The sequence below is a fragment of the Mixophyes fleayi genome, chromosome 11 (genome assembly GCF_038048845.1).
Source record: "Mixophyes fleayi isolate aMixFle1 chromosome 11, aMixFle1.hap1, whole genome shotgun sequence".
NCBI lineage: Eukaryota > Metazoa > Chordata > Amphibia > Anura > Limnodynastidae > Mixophyes > Mixophyes fleayi.
In genome coordinates, this window is record NC_134412.1 from 6,326,296 (window position 1) to 6,353,080 (window position 26,785).

The following is a 26,785-nucleotide window of genomic DNA, read 5'->3' on the forward strand; positions in this document are numbered from 1 at the left end:
TCATGGGGAAAGATTTTCTAGTGTAGATATAGTACCTCAGTTAGAGTTAGTAGCTAATCCAGCTACAAGGTGGGGCTATTCCCCTTGACCAAAACATGTTGCTATGCAGGGGTGACCTGACCTAGCTCAACTCTAAATCACAGTGTTAGATTCGACATGCTATATCAGGCAGTATTATTCCTCCATGCAAGAAGAAAAGCTTCATTTGCACCTCGTCCATCACAACGTGGTTTATCCAGGTGCAGATTTACACCCTTTAGCTTGATATGCTTCTAACCCTTAATTAACTTTATTGCTTGCTCGCTTGACTGATCCATTATTTAGTACATTATCATTTCATGATTACTTAACATCCAAGGTATTAGCCTTTCCCAAGCATTATCACAATACTGCCTCTAGTAACTGCTTTCCAATGTCATGGTTATAAAGGCTCTGAGTCATTAAGAAGAGCAAAGCAAAAAAAGGAGTACATTTGCTCTTGGACAAACCATGTAACAATGTAAGGGGTGCAAATTAGTTGATTATTTTGCACATAAAGAAAATACTAGCTGTTTTTTCATGTAGCACACAAGTACTTGATAACTTTATTTCAAACACTGAAATGTAAAGTTGATTTCGGACATGACCCACCCCAACTATAAATCTGCCCCCACATTTTAAATTTACCTCCCCCTCCAATGCAACATGGTTTTGCCCAGGTGCAAAGTCACTCCTTTGTTATGTTTTGCTTTCCTCAATGACTCAAGAAGGAGCGGATGTGAATATATGTGATGATGAATGTGGGTCTAGGTCCATTCTACTCTACTAGACAAGACTCTAAGTCACAATAGAATGCACAAAAAACTATTGAATTCATGTCACCTATTAATAATATAGGCATTGAAGATAAAAAATTGAAAAATTGCAAAAAAAAAAAGCATTTTTTATTCCCCCCATGAAATATATTTATTAGTATCTTATGAATGTCTACTGTACATAAAATAAATTTTACAGTTGCTCCTGAATGCAAACACATGTAATAGCAGTTTCTTTGAGGTTCTATGAGTAAGCGGTCTAATGAACTCTGGATTAACCAAATGAAAAGTTCTAATAATATCGTAACCAAAGCGTACTGGCAAAAGTGTGAACATGGATTTATAGCTTATCATATAGGGACTTATTTAAATTTAAATTATCTTTTGATATAACAAATCCCTAGACAATATTACTTCTCTATATGAGCTGAAATTCCAACAAAAAAAAAATTTACATTTGAGAAATAAATATGGTCTAAGCTCGCCACCAGGGACAGTGCAGCACTACATGTTTGTCTTCTTAGAAAATTTAAATATGAGATAAGATTAGCATGAAAAGAAATGAGAAACTAATCAAAGTCCACTTACAGCTAGTGCAAACGGTGGTGGTGGACATATCTGAATATGAGATAAATAATTCACATAAATAAAATTCCCTTCTAAAAATTACATATCAAATTTAGAAGTAGTAAGGATCACTAAAATCTTTTAAATTTAAATTAATTTTTTTTAATTTTTGTTAATACTTTTTAAAATTTTGTCACACATGCTATAAAGATTTGATATAATTCATAAAATACTTACTTAAATAACATCTTAAAATATACAAAAAGAGAATAACAAGAGATAATAATTGAACGTTATTAATAAGTTATGTTAAGAGATATAAGGGAGTGTGACAAATAAATAAGGTAATAAATGGGGGAAGTAATGGGGAATAGGGAGGTGGGGTTGAGACATAATCTGGGACTCCCGGTGGACTGATATTTTGGAATACGATTCTTTGTTCATCCGTACTCAATATTATTTATGAGAAAAGGGATGATATACTTTGAGCTTGGTTAAACGATGGTTTGGGACCAGTGGGGTTAGTATAAATGAACCAATCACTCCAGATTTGGGAGAATTTATGAATTTTTTTTATTAAAATATGCAGAATTTTTTTCCATATATGTCAAATACCAAATTTTATTTTTGAGTTGTTGTCTAGAAGGGGTTTTTCCATTATTTCGACAAGGCATCTGGCTGCGTTAAGAATATGAACAGGTAATTTCCCCAAGGAATTATTTAGGATATTGATAGATAAAATCTTATCATTTAAACCCCAATTCTGACCTCATTAATGAGATGAAATAAAGAATACTTTAATTTGAATGAGGTACAAATAAGGACCCAAAGGGGTATCTTCTTTCCCCCTATTTTAGTCTTATCTATGCTGATTTCTAATCTTTGATTAGACTTTCATTTATTTTATTATATTTTGCTGAGGAAAGTTTATTGCTATATTATTGAACTAATAAACGATAAGATTCAAACTTTTAGAAGTGCAAATCAAGCTTGTTTTTAATGATATAGTATCAGGTGAAATACTTGTCTCAGTACTGGCTAAGAAATTGTCAGTGTATCCAACATCAGAACTTTCTTGTTTTCTTCTGTGTGCTTTACAATGTCGCCGGATCTAAGACTTGGATGCTGGAGCACCGGAATGAGAAATTCAAATTGTCTGAGAGGTGTTGCCGGCAGTGCAGGGATCTTATCAGTGGCTGCCTTTGTTACACCCTTTTTATAACGCAGTTTAAGTTACGGTACATTGACTACGGACATGTGCCCATTCACCGACCCCTCCAAGTCTTGGATCCTGTGATATTGTTAAGCATATCGTGCACTGGTAATTTTTTAACCAGTACCGAGACAGGTTTTTCACCTGATATTATATCATTAAAAACGTCACATGCGTCCAACCAAAGAGCCAATTAAATGCTCTTTTTCGTGCATTTGTCTTGTCCTGCTTACGTTCTTGGCACTACATGAGCCCCAAGGTATTACTAACTTCAATAAGAACAAACAAAGCTAAAAGTTTCATTATAGGGCAAGTCAATGAGTTAATATAAAAAAAAATAATCGATTGTTAAACAAACTTTTCTTAGGTGCAGCAGAAAAAAAATTAATAACAAAGATTATAAATCACACAGATATAAACTTCAGGCAGACTTGGGCACATGGGGACTTGCCTATATAAAAAAAATTTAAAATGGAAGAAAAAGTATAAATTTTATGAGTTATAAAAATTGCACCAATTGTATAAGGCTGATTTTAGTCTGGTTTTTATACTGTTTGGGCTACCATGGACACAACATTTTATAAGAATAACGTTAAGGTAACTTACCTACTGTACAAAACTGTCTTAAACATTTTTGTGAATATCAGTTTATTGACAAAGATGATTTACGGTGTAGTTTTAATGTTTGCTAACTTCTCTAAGGGAAGATTCAATCAGACTCTAGGGGGTAAATGTATCATAGTCCGGTTTCTTCTAGTCCCGTGAGTTCGGCGAGATGACAGCTAAAATTTAAAGCGGCGCTATCTTGTAAAGGGAAGTTTCCCTTTACAAGGCAGCGCCGCTTTAAATTTTAGCTGTCATCTCGCCGAACTCGCGGGACTTGAAGAAACCGGACTATGATACATTTACCCCTAGGTGTCTCCGGAACGTCACCTCGCGGCGGAGATTAGACAGAAATCTCAACCTCATTTTTCCTTACACCCCAAATGAGCAGAGGTTCCTACCGTAATTGATGGCAATGTGAGCAGCGCGATGTCTGCGCACCACAACGCCGACAATTGAATCTCCGCCTAACTGTGCACCAATTCTATTAAAAATGTGAAGCAGCCTAAAGCAACCAAGTTGTAAATTGTACTCTGTTGTGGAATAACAAATTCTTTATTGATGTTGGTTACTTTGCATTTTTTGTTAGTAAATAATCAACAGTGATTGAAGCAGTAAAGGATCACTTGTTTTATATATTTTGCTCCTGCACAGAACTTAGTTACATGGTCCTCAATTATGTCACTTTGTAAAGAAGCCCCAGATCTGACACTTTTTTATTCTGGGATTAAAACTACATCACTCTCTCTTCAGTTACATCTAGCCTTCTCCTCTTCCCCTGGTATAATCTCCCAATGGGGTATCTCACCCCTCCGGCTATCCTGGAATGCTCCTTGCATGGTGCACACATAGCCTCTACATACATAATCTTAAGATGACGTGACTTTGGTTCATTCTCCTGTGACCAGTTTCCATATTCCTCTGCTGAATCACTCTGTATGTCTCTACACTGGTTGCCTGTTTCTACAGAATCCAATATAAAATATTTTTACTAACCAACAAGGCCATCAACAAAGCTGCACCAACATACATCTCCTCTCTTGTCTCAAAATATCTCCCAACTCAGCAACTCCGTTCTGCACAAGATCTGCGTCTCTCATCCACCCTCATTCCCGGTTACAGGACTTTTTTCGGGCTGCACCCACTCTATGGAATTCTCTCCCTCACACAATAAGACTCTCCTCTGGTCTACAAACTTTCAAGTGTTCTCTAAAAACCCACCTCTTCAGATAAGCTTATAATATTCCTCAACCACCCTCTTAACCTCACTACAATACCCTATTACCATCTGTTACACAATTTCACACAAGACGACTACCCCCTGACCAACATTGTTGTGTGACAGGATCACTTCGCTTATGAGTCACTTTTACCTTTGCAGTCTGGCTGGGCCGAAATGCAAAATGTAGACTTAACCTCATGTATCAAACTCCCATTGTCCCATAGATTGTAAGCTTGCGAGCAGGGTCTTCTCATTTCTTTGTCTGTTTTACCCAGTTTGTTTATTAGTTTACTGTGTTTGTCCCCAATTGTACAGCACTACGGAATATGTTGGCGCTATATAAATTAATGATGATGATGATGGCTCCATACCATCTGCCTCCAACCCATATTTTACCCTTCTATGGGGACTTTAACTACTATCTTTCCCTGCCACTGCAGTTGTCAGTTATCCAATCTTGCTTAAAAAATAAAGAAATGTAATATTTGCTCTTAGAATTTACCATATCTCACTTTCTATTTGCATAACCTGAACACCCTTCATTCTTCTGTATATATAAATACATTCTATATAACTGTCACATGGTTTATTGGTCTATGTACCCAGGGTTTGCTTCTGGAGACAGAATTACTTTAGTCAACAAACAGAACATTCTATGTCATAATACCTTTAGCCTTTAGCCTTATTGTAGATACACACTTAAATGTGCTATAATCCAGCATCCTGATCATTCTCAAGAACAATAACATCTTCATTGTTGTCTATTGATGAATTTGCACAGATACATAAATACCATGCTCACTTAAAATACAATTATCTAGGGTAGCAGCAAAACTTACAATTATATATGGAAAAGTTTTAGAAGTTTATCAGTTGTGAATATTTTTCAGAGACTGCTTTTATTATGGTGGGCTAGGTGTTTATTAGTAGTAAATCCTTTCATTGAGCACATATTGTATATACTGTACTGTATATTGAGTAAATTATTTCATACAGCTCAGTGAAAAGTTTTAAACTTGCTGTTTTGTCACATACACAAGTGACAGTGGCGATGATATGTGAGAGAAGGAGATTTCCTAACTGAAGAAGGTCTCACTGCAACTAAAAAGCATTAAAGTTTATAAATCTAATATATATATAGTAAAATAACAAACATCACTTAATAAATAAATACATAAAAAATAAAAAAATAAAAGTATATACATTTTAGTTGCATGATTTTCAATGTAAGCGATTTAACAATTGCAAAGTGCCTCTAACAGATGGTCCTTACTCTGGTCAAGAACTAGTTAGAATAGCAAATTATTTTGGTTAGAAATGGTGAAAGTCGCCTGAAGGCTTTATCAACCCTTCAAAATATATAAAATACCAAAGGGGTTGACCAGAGCAACACTACGGCACTCCCAAACCACCAACAATAGGGACTTCAGAATATCTCTTCTTATAGAATAAATCTCCCAAGTTAGGCACTATGCTGAGCAATAATGTGTTATGTCTTCTGCTCTAATTTCAGGAACCTGCTCAGCGGGCCCACTGGGCAAGGATTTTGTTACTGTCTTTATGCAGAATTACCAGTTAACTTATAGTACTGCCAACTTAAAGCTCTTCATCACAGGCTACAGCCCTTCAACTACAGTAACAGTGTGGATGAACAAATCCACCTTCAAACAGGTCTTAACTGTAAATGATCGATCAACTTTCACAGTTCAGATCCCTGCATTTGCCGAGTTACCTGGTGTCACTAAGTCATGCAATGTAATTGTAGTCAAGGCTGATAAAGATATCTCAGTCCTGTCTATGAACTACAAGTACCTAAGTGCTGACACTAGCATTGTGTATCCCTCGTCAGACCTTGGCACCGTCTACTATGTGGTGACACCTTTGGGTGGCCCTGATGATGGGTTCAAGGAGTTCTCTGTAGTCAACAATGAAGAACCAACCAATGTTGACATTTACCTCACTGGAGCAGTCACATATCAGGAGATACGTTATCCAGCGGGAGGAAAGATCACGGTCCTTCTAGAAGCTTACAATGCTCTTCAACTCCTCAGTAAAGATGATCTCACAGGTACCAGAGTAGTATCTCAGAAACCGGTGGCAGTTCTGAGTGGGCACACGTGCACATGGAAGAACACCAAGTGCAATCATGTATATGAACAACTCAGGCCAGTTTCTAGTTGGGGTACAGCTTTCATCATACCTCCAATCTTCTTACAGACAAAGACTGATATTGTATACGTAGCAGCTTCCCAGAGCACAAATATTGAGTACCAAATTGGTGCAATGAAATACACCCAGAGCTTAAATGCAGGGCAAGTTTTTCAGATGGAACTCCCGGCCCAAACACCCATTTACCTTACTGCCAGTGCCGGAATCCAAGTTATTCACTACTGTACTGGTTGGTCAGACAGATTTCTAGTACAGTATGACCCTACGTTGATGACTATCCCACCAGTTAGCAGCTATTGTACTTCGTACTTCATCTACAGTCAACAAGACTTTGAAAACTATGGCTCAATAGTGGCCAAGACTGCAGACATCACTAAAATCAGCATGAACAAAAGCCCTGTCCTAGATTTATCGTGGAAGAATATCCCTGGAACAGATTATTCATGGTCAGTTGTGAAATTAGGAAAAGTCTTCAACTTCCAACTGATGGAGGATCAATCTTCGCCCTTCATGTTGCTGTCTTATGGATTTATCAATCAGAACAGCTATGGGTCCCCAGCTACGTGTGTTAATAGTAAGTTTACTGTCATTAGTTTTTTTTGCAAAAGCAGAGAATGTTATACAAGTTTCATTAGCAACAGTTCATCCTGTAAGTCTAGTCCACTGGTAATCAGTATCAAGCAATATATATATATATATATATATATATATATATATATATATATATATTGCCAAAGTTGCTACTTAGATTAGCAGATTGGAAAATTAGAGAATCGGATTATTTGTTTGCGAACTTTGGCTAAGTGACTTCACCAGCAGATAGTATAGGACATATCTTCAGGGAATTTTTTACTGCAGAGAAGATGGTTTATGCATGATGGAGTATTAACATGAATCGATTAAATTGAATTCACATGATAATCACTTCCATTTAAATTTTGAACCACAGTTACCCCAAACTCTACTCTACAAATTTAATCATCTTCTTTTATGCTCTTTTCAGGTATCTCGACTCCATCTTGCAGCACCACAACATGCAGAGCTAGAGAGACATGCAAGATGACCAATGGGAAACCAACATGTCTTCCAGACTCTGAAGCCTATTGTCATGCCGTTGGTGATCCCCATTACCGCACTTTTGATGGTCGTTTCTATGACTTCCAAGGCACTTGCAGTTACACCATTGCCAAAACGTGTGGTAGTGACAGTAGCCTACCAACTTTTAGTGTTGAAGCCAAGAATGAAAATCGAGGCAGTACCCGTGTTGCCTACGTCAGCTACGTTACAGTAAAAGCATACGATTATACCATATCCATAGTGAGATATGAGTATGGCTTTGTAAGGGTAAGTTGAAAAGTTTAGTCGTCTGAACATGGATGAGATATCTTTAATAAATGCATACAGCCAAACAAATAAATGAGGCATTGTGCATACTAATGATTTCCAATCTTTTTACTTTTACTCCTCTTCAGGTGAATAACCAACGTCAACGTCTCCCCTTAAGTCTGAATGATGGACAGATTCGGATATATCAGTCTGGCAGCTCTCTTGTCCTTGAAACCGACTTTACCTTGAAGGTATACTATGACTGGAACTCAGTCCTAAAATTATATATCTCCAGCAGCTTCTTTGGAAGTGTTTGTGGCTTATGTGGCAACTACAATGGAAACCCTTCAGATGACCTGTACAAATCAGATGGCAATCAGGCTCCTAATTTGATCGACTTTGGCAAAAGCTGGAAAGTGGAAGATGGAGATAGGTTCTGCTGGCACAACTGTAACGGGGAATGCAAGACATGTCCTCTTGAAACCCAACAAACATACTCAAGTGATCAAAGTTGTGGCCTTTTATCTAAGGTGCTTGATGGCCCCTTCCGTCAATGCCATTCTGTCATAGATCCAAAAACTTACCTGGATAATTGTGTATATGATTTGTGCATGAATGCAGGTTCCAAGCAGATTCTGTGCCAGAGTTTGAAAACTTATGCCGATGCCTGCCAGAGAAGCAAGGTTCAGATCGGAGAATGGAGACAACTGTCTGGATGTCGTAAGTTGAAAACAAAACATCTTACCACTATCTTTGATGCCATCTTTCCTTTAAATGCGTGACGCACTTAACTATTATAACATAACAATTGTTTCCCACCAATCAATTTAAATTTTAATAGCAAAAGCCAAGTATACCGTAAGAAACCATGTGTACTTTGATCCTTAGAATATTTGCCGCTGTACGGAGACTATGCAATATTTCACACCAGTCCTTGCCTGTTTGGAGCTTAGATTCTAAGTTCCCTAACACACACATAGGCAGATATACACAGAGTAGGGTCCCTTTTGTCAGAAGCCAACTAACCTACTAGTATGTTTTTGGACTGTGAGAGGAAACCTACACAAACACAGGTTTATCAAAAGCTTTGACCCATATCACTTGTTTTGTGAAGCATAGGTTACATAAGTGTATAGATTGACACTCTCACTGAAAAACAGTAAGTGATACTTTTGCTATATCTTCAGGTCTGGAATAAGTATCTAGTAAATAAACCATGAGGCATGCAGGTTGATGTCAAACGAATGATATTTTAGGTATGATTTGCTCATGTGTGTGTTTTGTTCACAGCAATGCAATGCCCCGACAACAGCCAGTACAAGTTATGTTCTCAAGCATGTCCACTCACCTGTAATGATGATGCAACACCATCTGTATGCTCCGAATCATGTGTGGAGTCCTGTCAGTGTAAGGATGGATATGTGCTAGATGAAGGGAAATGTATACCCAAGGCCAACTGTGGATGCATCTACCAAGGGCAATTGTACGCTGCCAATGAAAAGTTCTGGGGCGATAATAAGTGTGAGAAGCAGTGCACTTGCAATCCTACCACCAGGAAAGTTGAATGCAAATCCACCAAGTGTAAGTCTTCAGAGAAATGTTCAGTTGTGAATGGCATCCAGGATTGTTATCCTGTATCTTACGGCACTTGCTCGGCCTCAGGAGATCCCCATTACATCACTTTTGACGGAGTGAGATATGACTTCCAGGGTACGTGCATCTACCAGTTTGCTGGACTTTGCAAAAAGTCAGATGATCTGGTGGACTTCCAGGTCAATGTCCAGAATGATAACAGAGGCAGCAAAGTAGTGTCTTACGTCTCCGCAGTACAAGTCAAGATCTGTAATTTTGATGTTGTCATCAACAGGCAGTACAAGAATAGGATTTTGGTAAGTTTTTAATGTTATTAATTTTCAAATATCTGTGCACAACAATTTATGCTGTACATGTAATCAGTGGTCAAAGTGGGGGTGCATACGGTGGTATGCCATACCGCCACTTCGCCTAATGCCTTAGCTATAAATCTATCAAATTCCATTTACTTTTGTTGCCATTACTTTTTCATACCGCCACTTCTAAATTATCATACCGCCACTTCTAAATGTCCACTTGGACCACTGTATATGATTCAACGTATAGTCCATGTTTTAGTATTGCACCCACAAATGAGAAATGAATATGGTTTACCCAATCTTTCACAATACTGATTAATGTTTGCTTGTTCTTTTGCTCACAGCTGAATGGTATCTTAACAAACCTCCCCTTCATAGTTGAAAATGGCAAGTTGTCTATCTACAAGGAGGGAAACAATGCCATAGTCCAGACAAGCTTTGGTTTCCGCGTGTCTTACAATTGGGAAAGTGCTATTGCTGTCACAGTTCCAGGTAGCTATGCTGGAGCTGTGTGTGGTCTTTGTGGTAACTTTGATGGTGATAAGAGCAATGATTTATTAATGAAAAACAACCAGTTAACCACCAAGCCAACCGCCTTTGGAAACAGTTGGAAGGTGCAAAATGTACCTGGTTGTTACGAAGATGACAAGGCGCAGTGTTCCAAGTTAGCGGAACTAGAACTTCGTCATAATAACAACAATGAAGGATGTGGAATAGTAAAAGACAGGAGTGGACCTTTCCGTGAGTGCCACGCCACGATAGACCCAACAGGGCACTTCAAGAGCTGCGTGTATGATGCTTGCCTCTACGATGGCAGACAAGATGTTCTTTGCAAAATCATAACTAGCTATGCAACGTTATGCCAAGCAGCCGGTGTCACCATATACCCATGGAGATCTGCCAAGTTCTGCAGTAAGTATAACTCCCATTGTTTCCAAAATGTTGGCACATACATTAAAATTAAAACAATTTTCTTTAAAAAAAATGTGCAATTTATAATTATAACATGGCTTTATGATAAATATGGAAGGCTAATATTGGTGATGTTTTTCATCCTCAGGTCCAGTTTGTCCAAAGAACAGTCACTATGAAACATGTACATCTGGCTGTGCTCCGACATGCCTGTCTCTGTCACCACCACTTGGATGCAACCCTATATGTTCTGAGGGATGCGATTGCGATGACGGTTTTATTCTCAGTGGGGGAGACTGCGTCCCCATTTCCAAGTGTGGATGCAGCTACAACAATAAATATTACAAGTCTGGTGAAGTATTTTTCCCCAATGGGCTCTGCAGCCAGCAGTGCGTATGCACAGCTAGTGGGGTGGTTGAGTGTAAGGCTTTCACTTGTGGATCCAATGAAGAGTGTAAAGTTATAGATGGAATCCAGAAATGTCAACCAATAGGTTCTGCTCAGTGCTCCGCTGCAGGTGACCCTCACTACATGTCATTTGACGGTCTGGCTTTCGATTTTCAAGGTACCTGCACCTACACCCTCACCAAGACCATCACAAACAAAGCAAATTTGGTGCCCTTTTCCGTCAATGTGGAAAATGAAAAATGGGGCAATGGGCAGGTTGCTGTCACTAAGCTGGTGTCTTTTGAAGTCTATGGATACAACTTAATCCTTCAATCTAATGTCAAAGGTCGGATTAAGGTAAACCATACTGTTTAATGTTTTATCCAATAATAATAGAGGTCAAGCTCTCTGGGCAAATGTAAATTTTCTTCATGAGTTTTTTAATTGTTGTAATAGATGTTGACTATTCAAATATTCCAAAAATTCCGTAATCTAGAATTTGTTTTATCCTCTTTTCTAAGAACACATTGGGGGTAGATTTTTTAAAAATCGTGTTGTGTGGCGGTTTTAAGCCGACGCACATTTTAAGTTTAGGGCTCAAACCACCGCATTTACTAATGGGCGTTTTGCGGCTTCGATGTAAAATGGCTATTTAGTGAAAACCACCGGCGGCTTGAGCATAACCGCCAGAGAAAAGACAGTTTTTTTATACCTGCTTCTGATTGGCTTGATGGCTTAAACATGCTTGCGCTATCTTGCCATTCAGAACATTAGAGGAGGCATCATTCATTATGGGGGCAATCATTATTTATTGATTAATTGATTGGCACATTTTATTTTTCATTATATTAAGAGGGCAATATTATTGTGTTTTTTTAGAGTACACTATGTAGCGTCACAAGTGTGCATTATAAATAATGATGTCCCCATGAGCAATCAGATAGTATTGGCCAGTTATTATAAGAATTTATTCATATTTTCCCATATTATAATACAATAATATTGTCACCTTAATGTAATGAGAAATAACATTTGCACCCATAAGTTAAGTATAAATTAATTTTGCAACTTTAATCAATAAATAATGACTGAGCAATCTTGCCTCTCACAACCAACTCTTTTTTCTGGCTCTTATTCTAGCGGCTCTCCCTGGGGTTTGTCGAAAAGCAGCTTAGTAAATCTGACTGTTTGTATTTTGATCATGTTAAAAATCGGGATGGTGATTGGTAAAGTGGTGCTTCCTGAAACTGTGGTTTTCAGCCGTTTTACTGGCGGATTGGCCGAAAACTGTCAGTCTCATCAAACCGCCGTTTAGTAAATCTAGTCCATTGTCTAAAGTACTTCAAATTGCTTCAGTTATGTCAACGGTTCCTAGTAAATTGATAGGTTGTATACTCATTGTCATTAATATAGGTTTAGCCTTTACAATCTCCTGATTGAGATTGAAGTTGTATAAGGAAAATGGATATTGAAAGAATTCTGGGGGTAAATTTATTAAGCTGCGGGTTTGAAAAAGTGGAGATGTTGACTCTAGCAACCAATAAGATTCTAGCTGTCAATTTGTAGAATGTAATACATAAATGATAACTAGAAACTGATTGGTTGGTATAGGCAACATCTCCACTTTTCAAACCCTCAGCTTGATAAATTTACCCCCTGGAGTTTTAGTAGAATTTGTGCCCTGTAATGCACATATACCAATAGCCTTATAGTTGCTAAATCGTTGCTTGCCAAAGCTGTTGAGTCTTCCAAAGTTTACTGGTTGCTGTTAAAGTAGAACAATATGTTAACAAAAAGCTTTAATTGGTCTTATTTAAGACCAGTTAAGACAAAGGAATAGTTAATAATGCGGACAGCATTTTTTAGTTAAAGAGATGATATTTTGAAAACCGTCAATGTAAGTAAATGTTCAAATATTATATAGCCAAATAATGTATATTAACAATTTATTATTTTACACAGATTAATGGAGTCTACAGTAACCTCCCAGTGAACCTGGAAGATGGCAAGATCCGAGCTTACCAGCATGGCGTGAGAGTCATCATTGACACCGACTTCGGTGTTCAGGTCAATTATGATCTGGTCTACCATGTGATAGTGACCGTTCCAGGAAACTACAAAGAACAACTGGGTGGTCTGTGTGGCAATTACAATGGCAACAGGAATGATGATTTCCAACTGCCCGACAAGAGGGTGACGACAGACGCTACCGCATTTGGAACCTCTTGGAAGGTTGACGTTGCCGGCGTCAGTTGCGGTAGTGGGTGTGGCGGTAGTGGCAATGCCTGTCCATCGTGTGATGACAAGAAAAAGGAAATCTTCAAGACAGATAACTATTGCGGAATCCTAAAGAAGGCAGGAGGTCCTCTGAGTGCTTGCTACACCACCATTAACCCTGATACCTATTTCAACAACTGTGTCTACGACCTGTGTGCTTCTAATGGCGATGGAACCATTCTCTGCAATAGCATTCATAGCTATGTTGCCGCATGCCAAGCAGCCGGTGTCACCATACAGCCATGGCGAACTGACGCATTTTGCCGTAAGTCTTTTTTTTAGCTGCATGATTTCTGGGCTTTATGAATGTATAGTAAAGAGGCAAACATAAAAAACATACAATATACACCAACATACAATGCATGTTACATGTTCTTACATAATTTAGCAAATGGGATTAATGCCAAAGTATTACAAATATGTCAAAGATGATATAACCGAGATCGACCAATCAGACATTGGCTGTGATCACTCTAGTGCATAGGAAGGTAATCAGAGGATCCCTAACTGTTGCAGAATTAACAATTCCAGAATACAAGTCTTTTGGACACTGTGGCACTTTATAAATCTACAATAATAATAATAATAATAATAATTTGGACTCATACCACAACAACTGGAGATCTACATGTTATCTAAGTATTGTTTAGTATGCTAAACTAACTCAATCAAATGTCTAACTGGCTTCAGTGGATTATAGAACATCAGATTAATTAATTAGGCTTTCCGGTATATAATGTTAAATATTGTATGTATTAGCCATCATACTGTAGCTACAAGGCATCCAGTTTATATAAAATAACACTTTATTTATTGCATAATGCATTATGAAAAAATAAAGGAAAAATAACCTTTTTGTTGTATAACTTACTGTTACTAGCACATTACAATGTACTACAATTATTAATTACATTGAATTTACTGATCAAGCCACTGGTTCGAAATCAGAGCTGGATTTCATAATAAACTGGCATCATCCAGTGAGAAACTGATCATCCAAGTAAATGCAACGCTGTTTATGAATAACTCTATCCTTCTAAGAAAATTATGCAAATTATTCCCCTTCTCCCGTATTTTAAGGTTTTATTTTGTTTTCTCAAATTAGCAATGACCTGCCCAGCCAATAGCAAATACAAGGTTTGTGCCGATGTCTGTTCTTCAACTTGCGCTGGTATCACCGATCCAGCCAAATGCCCCGAAACCTGTTCTGAGGGCTGCGAGTGTGATGATGGCTTCTTCTTTGATGGAAAGGGTTGTGTATCAATGAGCAACTGTGGCTGCTTTGAAGATGGAAAATACTATCAGGTGGGTGTAATCGTACTTTTATTTATTACCAGTAATTTATATAACGCCCAAGGGCTGACTGGCAAATGTTAACCCGAGGGGCGGAGGGTGAGACTCGACTTAGCAGCCTATTAGGAACATTTGAAGGGAAAAAATGCAGGTGGCCTAGTGACCCATCCCAAGGCAGCCCACTATAGGCCCACCCCGGGGGGCAAATGACCTCCAGTCCCCCAGCCCAGCCTGTCCCTGATAGCACCTACATATTATACAGTGCTCACAGAGAGTATTTAATCATTCACATAACTCCCTGCCCCAAGTGAGCTTGCAATCTAAACTCCCTACTGCACACAACTTACGCAAACACAGGGAGTACATGCAAACTCCACCCAGCTCGGGTCAGAATCCAACCCATGGCCCCAGGGATGTGAGGCTGCAATGCTAGCCACTGTGCTCTTAATCTAGGTCTTGTGTAATCAAAATCACCAGTTCTCAAACTTGGCCGCAAGTCTCACCAGAAGAAAAAAGCACAGAAATTGCTATATTAAATGACCACAATGCATAACCATAATTAGACAAATATTTATCTTGGTAGTTGAATTCTATACATATTTTATAATGGTAGTAAACAGCGCATGTTCTTTATATCTTCTTAATATATAGTATTTCTCCAATACTATGCCCAAAAAAAGTTTTTAAAAATATATGTTTTTTTGCAGACATTTTATACAACATTAATATTAGATTTTTTTATGCATTTGTAACTATCGATATTTAATGGTTGAAAATGTTTAACTCCAACAGCCTAATGAAGTAGTACTATCCAGCGACTGTAAGCAATCCTGCGCATGTAGCCCGGTGGGTGGACTCTTCTGTCAGGATACTGGCTGTGCAGCGGATGAAAATTGTCAGATTAAAGATGGTGTCGTTGGATGTTTTAATAAAGGTAATATTTTAATATATTATATTATATATATATATATATATATAAAAATATATATATATATATATATATATATATATATATTTATGGAATGTTAGTTACACATATTGTAATATATCTTAAGCTGGCCAACTCATGCCAAAGTCTTCTCATTCTAGTCCTAACATGATCAAATGCTATACTTTTTTGTCCAGGTTAAAACCTACCTGAACTCATCTTTTAAAGACAAGCCTTTCCCAACCACTAGCAGCCATGGGGAAGCTATCCTAAAAAATATTTTTCAATGTGTTGGCTAAATTTCAAACGATTCAATTCAACAAAAATATTAAAAAAAAGTACATTCCATATGTCTTGTATAATTCTTATTGTTTTAAGTCAAGCTTCATTGTTTTGGACTTTATGTTGGTCTGTAGATGCCACATGACTTATTTCTGCCAATGAATGGCTTTAGTTTAGAACACAGCTCTCTGATGACACCTAAAGGTTATAAGAAGATACTGCATTCTATAAAATATTGTTACTCAATTACCCGTTTGGATAATAGCCATTTTGCTAACTAAGGAGGCATCTTAAAAGGTGTCCTTTTAATTCCTTATATGAACTGCTATAAACATTTGAACATAAGTAGCATACATTCTAAAAGAGAAATATTTGAATACTTGAATCACTATTAAACCAATCAACGAAGTAGAGATAACTAATTTAGACATTTGCAGCAATGCATTTCGTACATCATTCCTCTACATTCTCCTGCTTCACAAAAGCTTCTGCATGAAACATATATCATATAGTACCAGAATTTTAAGAAACTTTGTAATCGTTGCAACAAATACTGTATATTTCAATGAGGTCCCTTTCATTCATTTTATTAATGAACCAGAATTGTTGAATGGTGCCTAATCATTCACTTAAATGTCATTTTTAAATGCAATGATATAATTTCAGATCCGTGCAAGTCGATAAAATGTAGGGTCAAGGAAACTTGCAAGGTGCAAAATGGAAATCCAGTCTGCGTTCCAAATTACTCGGGCACCTGTTGGGGATGGGGTGACCCTCATTATCATACTTTCGATGGCTACAACTACGACTTCCAGGGAACCTGCACATATGTCCTATCAAAATACGGCGGTGGGGATGATGGATTGGTTCCGTTTACAATTGAAGAGAAAAACGACAACAGAGGAACACAGGCAGTGTCATATGTCCGAACTGTCAACATCTATATGTACGGATATAAGGTCACCATTATGAAGGGCGAATTTGGCAAAGTTCGGGTAAGTTTTACCAGTAATAACAGAGAACTATAACCAAAATATTTTTTTTTAATGCTGTAAATATATATTTTTTAAATAAAGTAACCATATAATTCTTCTGAAAAAAAATCTGATTATATTTTATGTTTTACACTGATTATCTTCATATTTAGTATGTCCTTAAGTGTAAAGAAAGTCTTAACATCTCTATATTAGCGCCTTGCACCACCCCTTTGCTAAAATAACTCTTGGAAAAACTAAGTTTGATGAGGGAGGGGGGCGGTAATATTATCATAATCTTAAATTCAAGAATAATGAGTTAAAATACTTATAAAAAACTAGTTACTTTTTAGAATAACTTAAATGGTAAAGTCCTATGATTTTTAAAGACACATCATATTTAAAACATTAATCTTGATTTTTATTGTCAATCTATCATGGATGTCTTTTTGTTTTTAATTTGGCATTTCATACAAGAAAAATAGTCTACAGGAAAATGTGAGAATGTCACCTGACTGTCACGCTGAAAACACAAAGTCATAAATTAGAACAAAATAGTATTTTAAAATGTTATTTTTGAACAACATGTCTTATAAAAGAAAGTAAAAAAAATAACAGACATTAAAAATGTATGTTATAAATAGAGATGGTCACTGACCCCCGTGTTTTGGTTTTGGATTCGGTTTTGGATCTGGATTACCGTCGTGTTTTGGTTTTGGTTTTGGTTTTGCAAAACCGCCATTGCGTGTTTTGGTTTTGGTTTTGGTTTTGTTTGGTTTTGTTTTGCTATTTTTTTGGAAAATCCATGTTTTTGGGCCTAAATTAACCCAATTTAGTGCTCCAACTGTTTTAGAGACAAGTAATCTAATTGTTGAGGTAATAAATCATCCAAAAAAACAGTTTAATGCTTCGTTGGTAGGCCTATTCTACACACAAAACAGATTGTCTTCCTCTCCATCTATGCATATTGGCAATGCAGCCATCGTCTTTGAATGTATATTACACCCTACACTTATAGTTAAATATGTAAAGAAATGGAAAAAGCCAGTTTGGTTTCTGTCTCTCAAGGCCCCCCTCCACTTGTATAAAATACCAAAAAATTCAGCCATTATAAACTGTACAATATTAATTGACATGGAGAAAGCCAGTTTGGTTTCTGTCTCTCTAGGCCCCCCTCCACTTGTATAAAATACCAAAAAATTCAGCCATTATAGACTGTACAATATTAATTGACATGGAGAAAGCCAGTTTGGTTTCTGTCTCTCTAGGCCCCCCTCCACTTGTATAAAATACTAATAAATTCAGCCGTTATATACAGTACAATATAAATTGAAATGGACAAAGTCAGTTTGGTATCTGTCTGTATCAGATCCTCTCTCCACTAGGAGTAAAATAGAAAACTATTCAGCCGTTATATAATCTAGAATATAAATAGAAATTGAGAAAGGCAATTTGGTATCTGTCTGCATCATAATCATCAACATCCTCATTAGCGCCCTCGTCGCCTACACAAATCTCCCCCTCATCCTCTTCTAATTCCAAAGTGGCATCCTCAATTTGGGTATCACCGGCTACACTCGGGCTATTAAGGCACACATCAGCAGAATGCTCACGATTAGACATCCCACTGTTGGATGGACTCTCCACAGGGATTGTTGTCATTTGTGAATCAGAGCAAATATTCTCCTGTAATGCCTCACTGTTATCTTGCAGCTCGGCTTTGACGCGTAACAGTAGTTGTGCACCAATTGTAGGCTGGGTAACTTTTTGGGATCTGCCACTAATAGCCAAAGGTGAAGGCTTCATTCTCTCTTTGCCACTGCGTGTGTAGAATGGCATGCTTGCAATTTTTTTTTTATCGTCACTTAACTTTTGCTCAGTTACACTTCTTTTTCGCTTCAATACAGTAAATTTTTTTTTGGTTTTTGTTTTTTGCACTAATTTGAAAACACTCTGTTGTTTGACATCGCCTTGGCCAGATGACGTACTGGGGACACTAACATCAGGACTGGTGACAGAACCTGGTTGCTCATTAAGATCATATGTGGACTGCTTTGAATCCATTCTGAGCGCAAACCACTGGGGAGTGCTAAAAATTATTTAGTAGATTCTGCTGACAGTTATGACTTTTGACAGCCAGAAATATTAATGCACAATTAGGGAGGACACCCCAAAAACACTGAGGAGTGCTAAAAATTATTGAGTAGATACTGCTGACAGATATGACTTTTGACAGCCAGAAATATTAATGCACAATTAGGGAGGACACCCCAAAAACACTGAGGTGTGCTACAAATTATTTAGTAGATACTGCTGACAGATATGACTTTTGACAGCCAGAAATATTAATGCACAATTAGGGAGGACACCCCAAAAACACTGAGGAGTGCTAAAAATTATTGAGTAGATACTGCTGACAGATATGACTTTTGACAGCCAGAAATATTAATGCACAATTAGGGAGGACACCCCAAAAACACTGAGGTGTGCTACAAATTATTTAGTAGATACTGCTGACAGATATGACTTTTGACAGCCAGAAATATTAATGCACAATTAGGGAGGACACCCCAAAAACACTGAGGAGTGCTAAAAATTATTGAGTAGATACTGCTGACAGATATGACTTTTGACAGCCAGAAATATTAATGCACAATTAGGGAGGACACCCCAAAAACACTGAGGAGTGCTAAAAATTATTGAGTAGATACTGCTGACAGATATGACTTTTGACAGCCAGAAATATTAATGCACAATTAGGGAGGACACCCCAAAAACACTGAGGAGTGCTAAAAATTATTGAGTAGATACTGCTGACAGATATGACTTTTGACAGCCAGAAATATTAATGCACAATTAGGGAGGACACCCCAAAAACACTGAGGAGTGCTAAAAATTATTGAGTAGATACTGCTGACAGATATGACTTTTGACAGCCAGAAATATTAATGCACAATTAGGGAGGACACCCCAAAAACACTGAGGTGTGCTACAAATTATTTAGTAGATACTGCTGACAGATATGACTTTTGACAGCCAGAAATATTAATGCACAATTAGGGAGGACACCCCAAAAACACTGAGGAGTGCTAAAAATTATTGAGTAGATACTGCTGACAGATATGACTTTTGACAGCCAGAAATATTAATGCACAATTAGGGAGGACACCCCAAAAACACTGAGGAGTGCTAAAAATTATTGAGTAGATACTGCTGACAGATATGACTTTTGACAGCCAGAAATATTAATGCACAATTAGGGAGGACACCCCAAAAACACTGAGGTGTGCTACAAATTATTTAGTAGATACTGCTGACAGATATGACTTTTGACAGCCAGAAATATTAATGCACAATTATGGGGGACACCCCAAAAGCGCTGGGGAGTGCCAAATATGAAGAAAAAATAATAAACCTCTATCCTCCTCTCTGCACTAGTGATTTTGGTTAGAGCAATTGCAAGAACAATATGGTATTCTCTGTCCCTGCTCTAATTAGCCTATGACTACACCCTGCTCTCTCCCTCTGTCAAATGGCGATGGATTGCTGTGGAGGCGTGTATTTATAAAGTTGAAGTATCGCGAGAACCGAGTCCCGAGATCCGACGACGTCACAATGACGTTCGGCCTCGATTTGGATTCGGAATGGGCGGGAGAGTACCGAGCTGCTCAGCTCGGTACTCGGATACCCAAAGTTCGGGTGGGTTCGGTTCTCGGAGAACCGGACCCGCCCATCTCTAGTTATAAACAACCAACTATAATATCTTAAATATACTTTTAAATTACTTTGTGTTAACCATTAATAAAAGATTTGTGAATTTGTTTGCTAAAATAGAACGATTGGGGCAAATTGTTTTTTAGTGATCTGAACTCTTGAACGAATACATTTGGAGCCTTAGTTATTTCACACAAAATACATTTATAATCTAAGGTTATCTTGAGCCATCTAATCCATTGACCTCTCATGGAAAAATAACCTGATAATCCAAAGTACAGCATTAAACCACATCCAGTTATAACATGAGATGACCATGGTTTATGTTTTCTACAGAATGCGCCCTAGTTTTCCAAAGAGAGTCCCATGTTTAATGTCTATCTCAGCCACATACACTTGGTTTCTATCAAAGTACTTTGGTATCCATGGTCCATATGTTGAATTCTGTAATGCATGTGAAAGATATTAAATTAAGTGGTATGTTGTTTTCAAACTGACATGTTCATCTAACCATTTCTCCCTCAACAGGTAAATGATGTAATCACCAACCTTCCAGTGACATTGTTAGATGGAAAGATCTCGGCAAGTATCAGTGGAGCCAATGCCGTAGTAGGTACCAATTTTGGTCTTCAGGTGACCTATGACTATAATTGGTATCTTGTAGTCACTCTCAGTAGCAGCTACTATGGCCTTACTGGTGGTCTCTGTGGTAACTTTAACGAAAATATCAGAGACGAGATGATCACCTCAGAAAATAAAGCAGTCACTTCCATCATAGACTGGGCCAAGGGTTGGAAAGTCAATGACAGAGATCCTTTCTGCTTCGATTTCTGCCCTGGAAACAACTGTCCAACTTGTGATGACAGCAAGAAGAGCCTGTACGGAGACGAAAAGAAATGTGGTCTCATCAGCAAAGTCAAAGATGGGCCATTTAGAGAGTGTCACTCGAAAATTAACCCAGACACATTTTTCGATAACTGCTTATATGATGTCTGCATAAATGGTGGATCTAACCAATTCCTGTGCCAGGCTCTCAATGTCTATGCCAACACCTGCCGAAAACAGGGTGTTAAAATATATGATTGGAGAACACCTTCTGGATGCAGTAAGTGGTGAACTTATTTTTTATGGAAAACAAATGTAATGATTCCAAACTTTCACGCCAGGATATGTAAATTTAAATTGTCATTCTTCATATGCTTAATTAAGGAATTTGAAAATAAAAATAGAATAAAAATCAACGGAACTAATATTTAAAAGAGGTTGAACTTGAAGGAACTTTGTCCTTTTTTAACCTTGCTAATCATGTAACTAAACAGAACCAACAATGCTAAACCTGTCTATTTGTTAACAAGCTGGAAACTACAAGTGTAAGACCCAATTAACTGTACTAAGGTGAATGGGTCCAAGAAAATTGAGATTTTTTTGGAATTAGAAGAATATAATTTTAACATGGTGTAACTTTTATTTTAATTTCAGCAATGCCGTGTGCTGCAAACAGTCATTATGAATTCTGTGGGAATGCCTGTCCAGCCACTTGTACTGATCGTACTGCTCCAACCCGGTGCACTGATGACTGCACCGAGACCTGCCAGTGCAATGATGGTTATGTTCTTAGTGTAGACAAATGTGTTCAAGCTTCAAGCTGCGGTTGCACTTACAATGGTGCCTACTACCAACCTAACCAGGAGTTCTGGTCCGATGACAACTGCCGCGTACTCTGCAAGTGCGATCCAAGTGTTGGCATGGTGGTCTGCAATCCTAGCAGCTGTAAATCAAGTGAAAGGTGCATGGTAACTAATGGAGTACGTGGGTGTCAACCCCTCAGCTATTCCACTTGCACAGGTTCCGGAGATCCTCACTACACAACTTTTGACAACAAGCGATTTGACTTCATGGGAACCTGCATATACCAGCTGGTTGGCGTAACCTCCAGCGATTCATCCCTGACCAGTTTTACTGTCAAAGTCCAAAACAACAACCGTGGTGGGAACAAAGCTGTATCCTACACCAAAGTGGTTACTTTGGAAGTCTATAGTATGGTTTTAACTCTAAGCTTGGACTACCCTCGTCGTATTTTGGTATGTATGAAGTCAATTTAGACATTTGTGTAATGGGTGTGTTTACATTGTATATTGATTTGGTGATAAACACATAGATCATGCTGACAAGGTCCCTTTTCAATTAAACCACACACCTAGTCCAGCAGCTGTATCCTTTCTGACATCACTAGGGCTTGTTCGTGGGTTGGGAAAAGCCAGGCTAGAAAATAGACTACTGATATATCACATTGTTCTATTTTCAGGTTGATGGAGTTGTCACATCACTGCCATTCTACTACCAAACTAACAAAGTTGCCGCATACATCAGCGGAAACCTAGGCATTATAAAAACAGACTTTGACATCACTGTATCTTATGATTGGAACATGAATGTGGCAGTGACTATACCAAGCACTTACACCAATGCTGTTGGTGGCTTGTGTGGCAACAATAACAAGAATCCCAATGATGACTTCAATATGAGGAGTGGCGGAGCAGCGGGAAACGTCGCTCAGTTTGGTACCAGCTGGAAAGTTGGTGAGGTTGCTGGTTGCACACCAGAGTGTACGAGCAACTGTCCTCTATGTTCTGAAGCGCAAAAGCAAGAGTACAAGAATGAGAACTACTGTGGGCTTATCACCAAGTCCAGAGGGCCATTCAGCCAGTGTCTTTCAGTTGTTGACCCGACGCCTTTCTTCAATGATTGTATTTTCGATGCATGCCAATACAAGGGACATCCATCGTCATACTGTAGTGCTCTAGGTCTCTATGTGACTGCCTGTCAGGCTGCTGGTGTAACAATTCAGGAATGGAGATCAGCATCTTTCTGCAGTAAGTACTGTGTCTAAAGATCTGTCGCTAACGTTGTATTGTTGCATTAGCCCTGGAGTTAAGAAATAGAAGTTTGTATTTTGGTAGGATATGTCAACATTAGTATCCGACAAGTGACTCTTTGTCAAACTGTTCTAAGACCTAAGGCCTGACCCATTAAGGAAAGTAAGACAAAAAAGGAGTAACTTTGCACCATATTTCATTGGAGGGAGAGATACATTTAAATTTTCAATTAAGTTATCTTTCAACGGGAGATGAGGATACGTCCTAACGAGTGGGTATGACCCAACATACAACTTTATTACAAATGTCTCTTAAAGCAAAACTCTATAACTGAAGAATTGTGAAATGATCAAAGAGAATTGCAACTATTACTAAACTTATTCTTTAGCTCAGAACACGAACCTGCCTGATTCCTGATGAGTGGGGAAAATCTTAGTTCTGACCTGACCAAAGACTTCCCACAGGCCTTTTTAACGTAATTAGTGTGTGTGATCTAATTAAGGATTGGTAAAATACACTATGGAAGGTTTATATGTTTCATTTATAGTTATGATAATGTAAGAATCAGCTATCTGATATCACACTTTGATAATAAGTATACCCCTTGGATGTAAAGACTGCCAATATTGTATTCTACTGTTGAATCCTACAATATTGTGTTCATCACATTCACAAATACATACACACAAACATTCTTTAACAATTGTGCTGGATGCCACCATATTTGTAAAATGAGTTTAAAAAATATATATATATATATATATATATATAAATATGTATATATGGAACGACTTTTGCACGATTTTTGATGCACATTCACTAAAAGTGCTAATATTGACTTTTACACTTTTCCTAGGTCTATCCTGCCCGTTAAACAGTCATTATGAATTGTGTGGAAATGCCTGTCCAGTCACCTGCCACGGGTTGTCCTCACCGACTGGCTGTGACTCTCCTTGCAAAGAAACTTGCTCCTGTAACAATGGGTTTATTATGAGTGGTGACAAATGTGTTCCCATTGCCCAGTGTGGCTGTGTCTATCAGGATAAATATTACCAGATGAACGAAGTCTTCTATCCTAAGGGTCAATGCAGTGAGAAGTGTCAGTGTGGGGCTGATGGCACCGTGAAGTGTCAATCAGAAACTTGCAGTGCTGGGGAAGAATGTAAACTGGTCAATGGTGCTTGGGGATGTCAATCGAAAACATGTGGCAGATGTGAGGCTGCTGGAGATCCACACTATATCTCCTTTGATGGCCTCAAATTTGACTTCCAAGGTACTTGCACGTACACTTTAGCAAAGGTTGTGGTCAATGATCCTCGCCTGGTGAAGTTCTCTGTGGTTGTTGAGAATGAAAAGTATGGAAATCTGAACGTTGCTGTGACCAGACTTGTGGTGGTATCTGTATATGGTTACACGGTGGCCATTGAAAGAGAAGTGAGATCAAAAGTCAAGGTTAGTATCAACTTCTCGTTTACAAGGTTACTGTTAGTATTTAATTATCAGATTAATTTATTGGTTTACAATTTTTTCATAGGTTAATGGAGAGTACAACAACTTGCCGTTGACCCTAGGAGATAACAATATCATGATAAATCGAGAGGGGAGCAATGTTGTCTTACAGACAGATTTTGGAATGAAGATATTGTATGACACTATTTACTATGTGCTCGTTAGTATTCCTGGTTCATACAGTGGCAAGATAGGTGGTCTCTGTGGCAACTTCAACGGTGATAGCAAAGATGAATTCCAGCTTCCCAGCAAAGATGTTGTCAAAAATGTGAATGAGTTTGGAGCAGCCTGGAAAGTGAGCATTGACGATTCTAAGTGCAAGGACGGCTGTGATGGTGGAGAATGTCCAGTGTGTGATGACACCAAGCTTCAACCGTTTAAGGCTACAACCTCTTGTGGCATGATCACCAACCCATCTGGGCCATTTAGCGAGTGCCATTCCAAGATCAGCCCAACTGCGTATTTCAACCACTGCGCCTATGACTCTTGTGCTGTGGCAGATAAAGATGCACTTCTGTGCAAGGCCATCCAGGCCTATGTAGCTGCTTGTAATACCATTGGTGTTACTATAAGCTCTTGGAGAACAACTAAATTCTGTCGTAAGTACAACACAAACATTTTTTGATTGAAGTCAAAGGTAGAATGGAATAGAATGAGAGTTAGAGTTAGTTCCAAGTACTAGTTAGTCTATTAACTTATATGTGTTCTATTCATGTCAGGTCTCGGAAATTGTTTTTGAGCTAACAATTACAGGACCAATGCCCTAAAATTATTTTCTTTCCTTCTTAGCTATGACCTGCCCAGTGAACAGCCATTATGAGCCTTGCACCAAAACCTGTGAACAAACTTGTTCTGGAATCACAGAGCCAACAAGATGTTCAGACCGGTGCTTTGAAGGTTGTGAGTGTGACAATGGCTTTGTGTCAGATGGAGATAAATGCGTCACCATGAACAAATGCGGATGTGTATTTAATGGACGATACTTGAGTGTACGTATGACGCTAATGTGGTGATTTATTTTGTTTTGTTGCTTTTCTACTTATTATTCTGCTGTTTGCATTTTTTAGACCATATAAAATATTTAACCTACAGTACTTTTCTAATGCTTATCATGGAAGAGAACGGAAGGGAGAATAATCTAATTTTAATCTATACCGATCTTAATTTTTTTCGTTAACTTTATCCAACCTTATCCATAGACCTATAATATTCACATCAAAAGATTCATGCACAAATGAATGTAATATTTAACTCAGACAACTGCAATTCACTAAACTGTACCACGGCCTAGATTTTTTGAAAGTATACTGCATTCATATTTTAAAATAATGACTATAAGGACTATCGGAAAAAAAGATTGTGATTGGGGTCTAAAGAGGCATTGGCTCTGATTTAGAGTTGCAAATAAGTGGTGCATGTGACGTAAAGATTAATGTACTGCGCACAACTCGAATCCATATTTAGACTTTTATGTCTTGCACTTCAGCCTACTTGCACTTTAAGAGGTTGATCGGGGAGTTACATGGATTTTTAAATATATCAGCTACAAGATGTAAACTTTTCATCTACCTAAACCAAGTGCAAGTTTTGGAGAAGAAAATTGCAACTCAAAATACAGACCTAGAAATGCAATTGTGCAGGCATGTCATTTCTTATACACTAGCAGGGCATTTAACTCTAAATTGGGTCAATAGTCCAGAAAAATAAACACTAGTATGGTGTAATAGAGCCTGAAAACAACCTTTATATTATCTGCAAAATCCGTTGATGTAGTACATTAATAAGAGGAAAAATATGTTAGTAGGTTAATTGGCTGCTATGGAAATTAACCCTAGTCTGTCTGTGTG

General features: G+C 38.0%; 1 protein-coding gene across 1 annotated transcript in view; it reads left to right on the forward strand.

Moving 5' to 3' along the window:
- The window catches only part of LOC142107444 (IgGFc-binding protein-like), a 45,306-nt gene that overhangs the window by 12,619 nt on the left and 5,902 nt on the right, over positions 1-26,785 (forward strand). The window contains exons 3-18 of the mRNA XM_075190879.1: positions 5,913-7,142; positions 7,572-7,912; positions 8,041-8,614; positions 9,185-9,783; positions 10,131-10,698; positions 10,847-11,442; positions 13,048-13,627; positions 14,468-14,667; positions 15,448-15,589; positions 16,532-16,860; positions 21,082-21,658; positions 22,033-22,634; positions 22,859-23,426; positions 24,286-24,881; positions 24,964-25,537; positions 25,728-25,927. Coding sequence (XP_075046980.1) covers positions 5,913-7,142; positions 7,572-7,912; positions 8,041-8,614; positions 9,185-9,783; positions 10,131-10,698; positions 10,847-11,442; positions 13,048-13,627; positions 14,468-14,667; positions 15,448-15,589; positions 16,532-16,860; positions 21,082-21,658; positions 22,033-22,634; positions 22,859-23,426; positions 24,286-24,881; positions 24,964-25,537; positions 25,728-25,927 — 8,276 coding nt within the window. The remainder of the gene's footprint in view (positions 1-5,912; positions 7,143-7,571; positions 7,913-8,040; positions 8,615-9,184; positions 9,784-10,130; positions 10,699-10,846; positions 11,443-13,047; positions 13,628-14,467; positions 14,668-15,447; positions 15,590-16,531; positions 16,861-21,081; positions 21,659-22,032; positions 22,635-22,858; positions 23,427-24,285; positions 24,882-24,963; positions 25,538-25,727; positions 25,928-26,785) is intronic.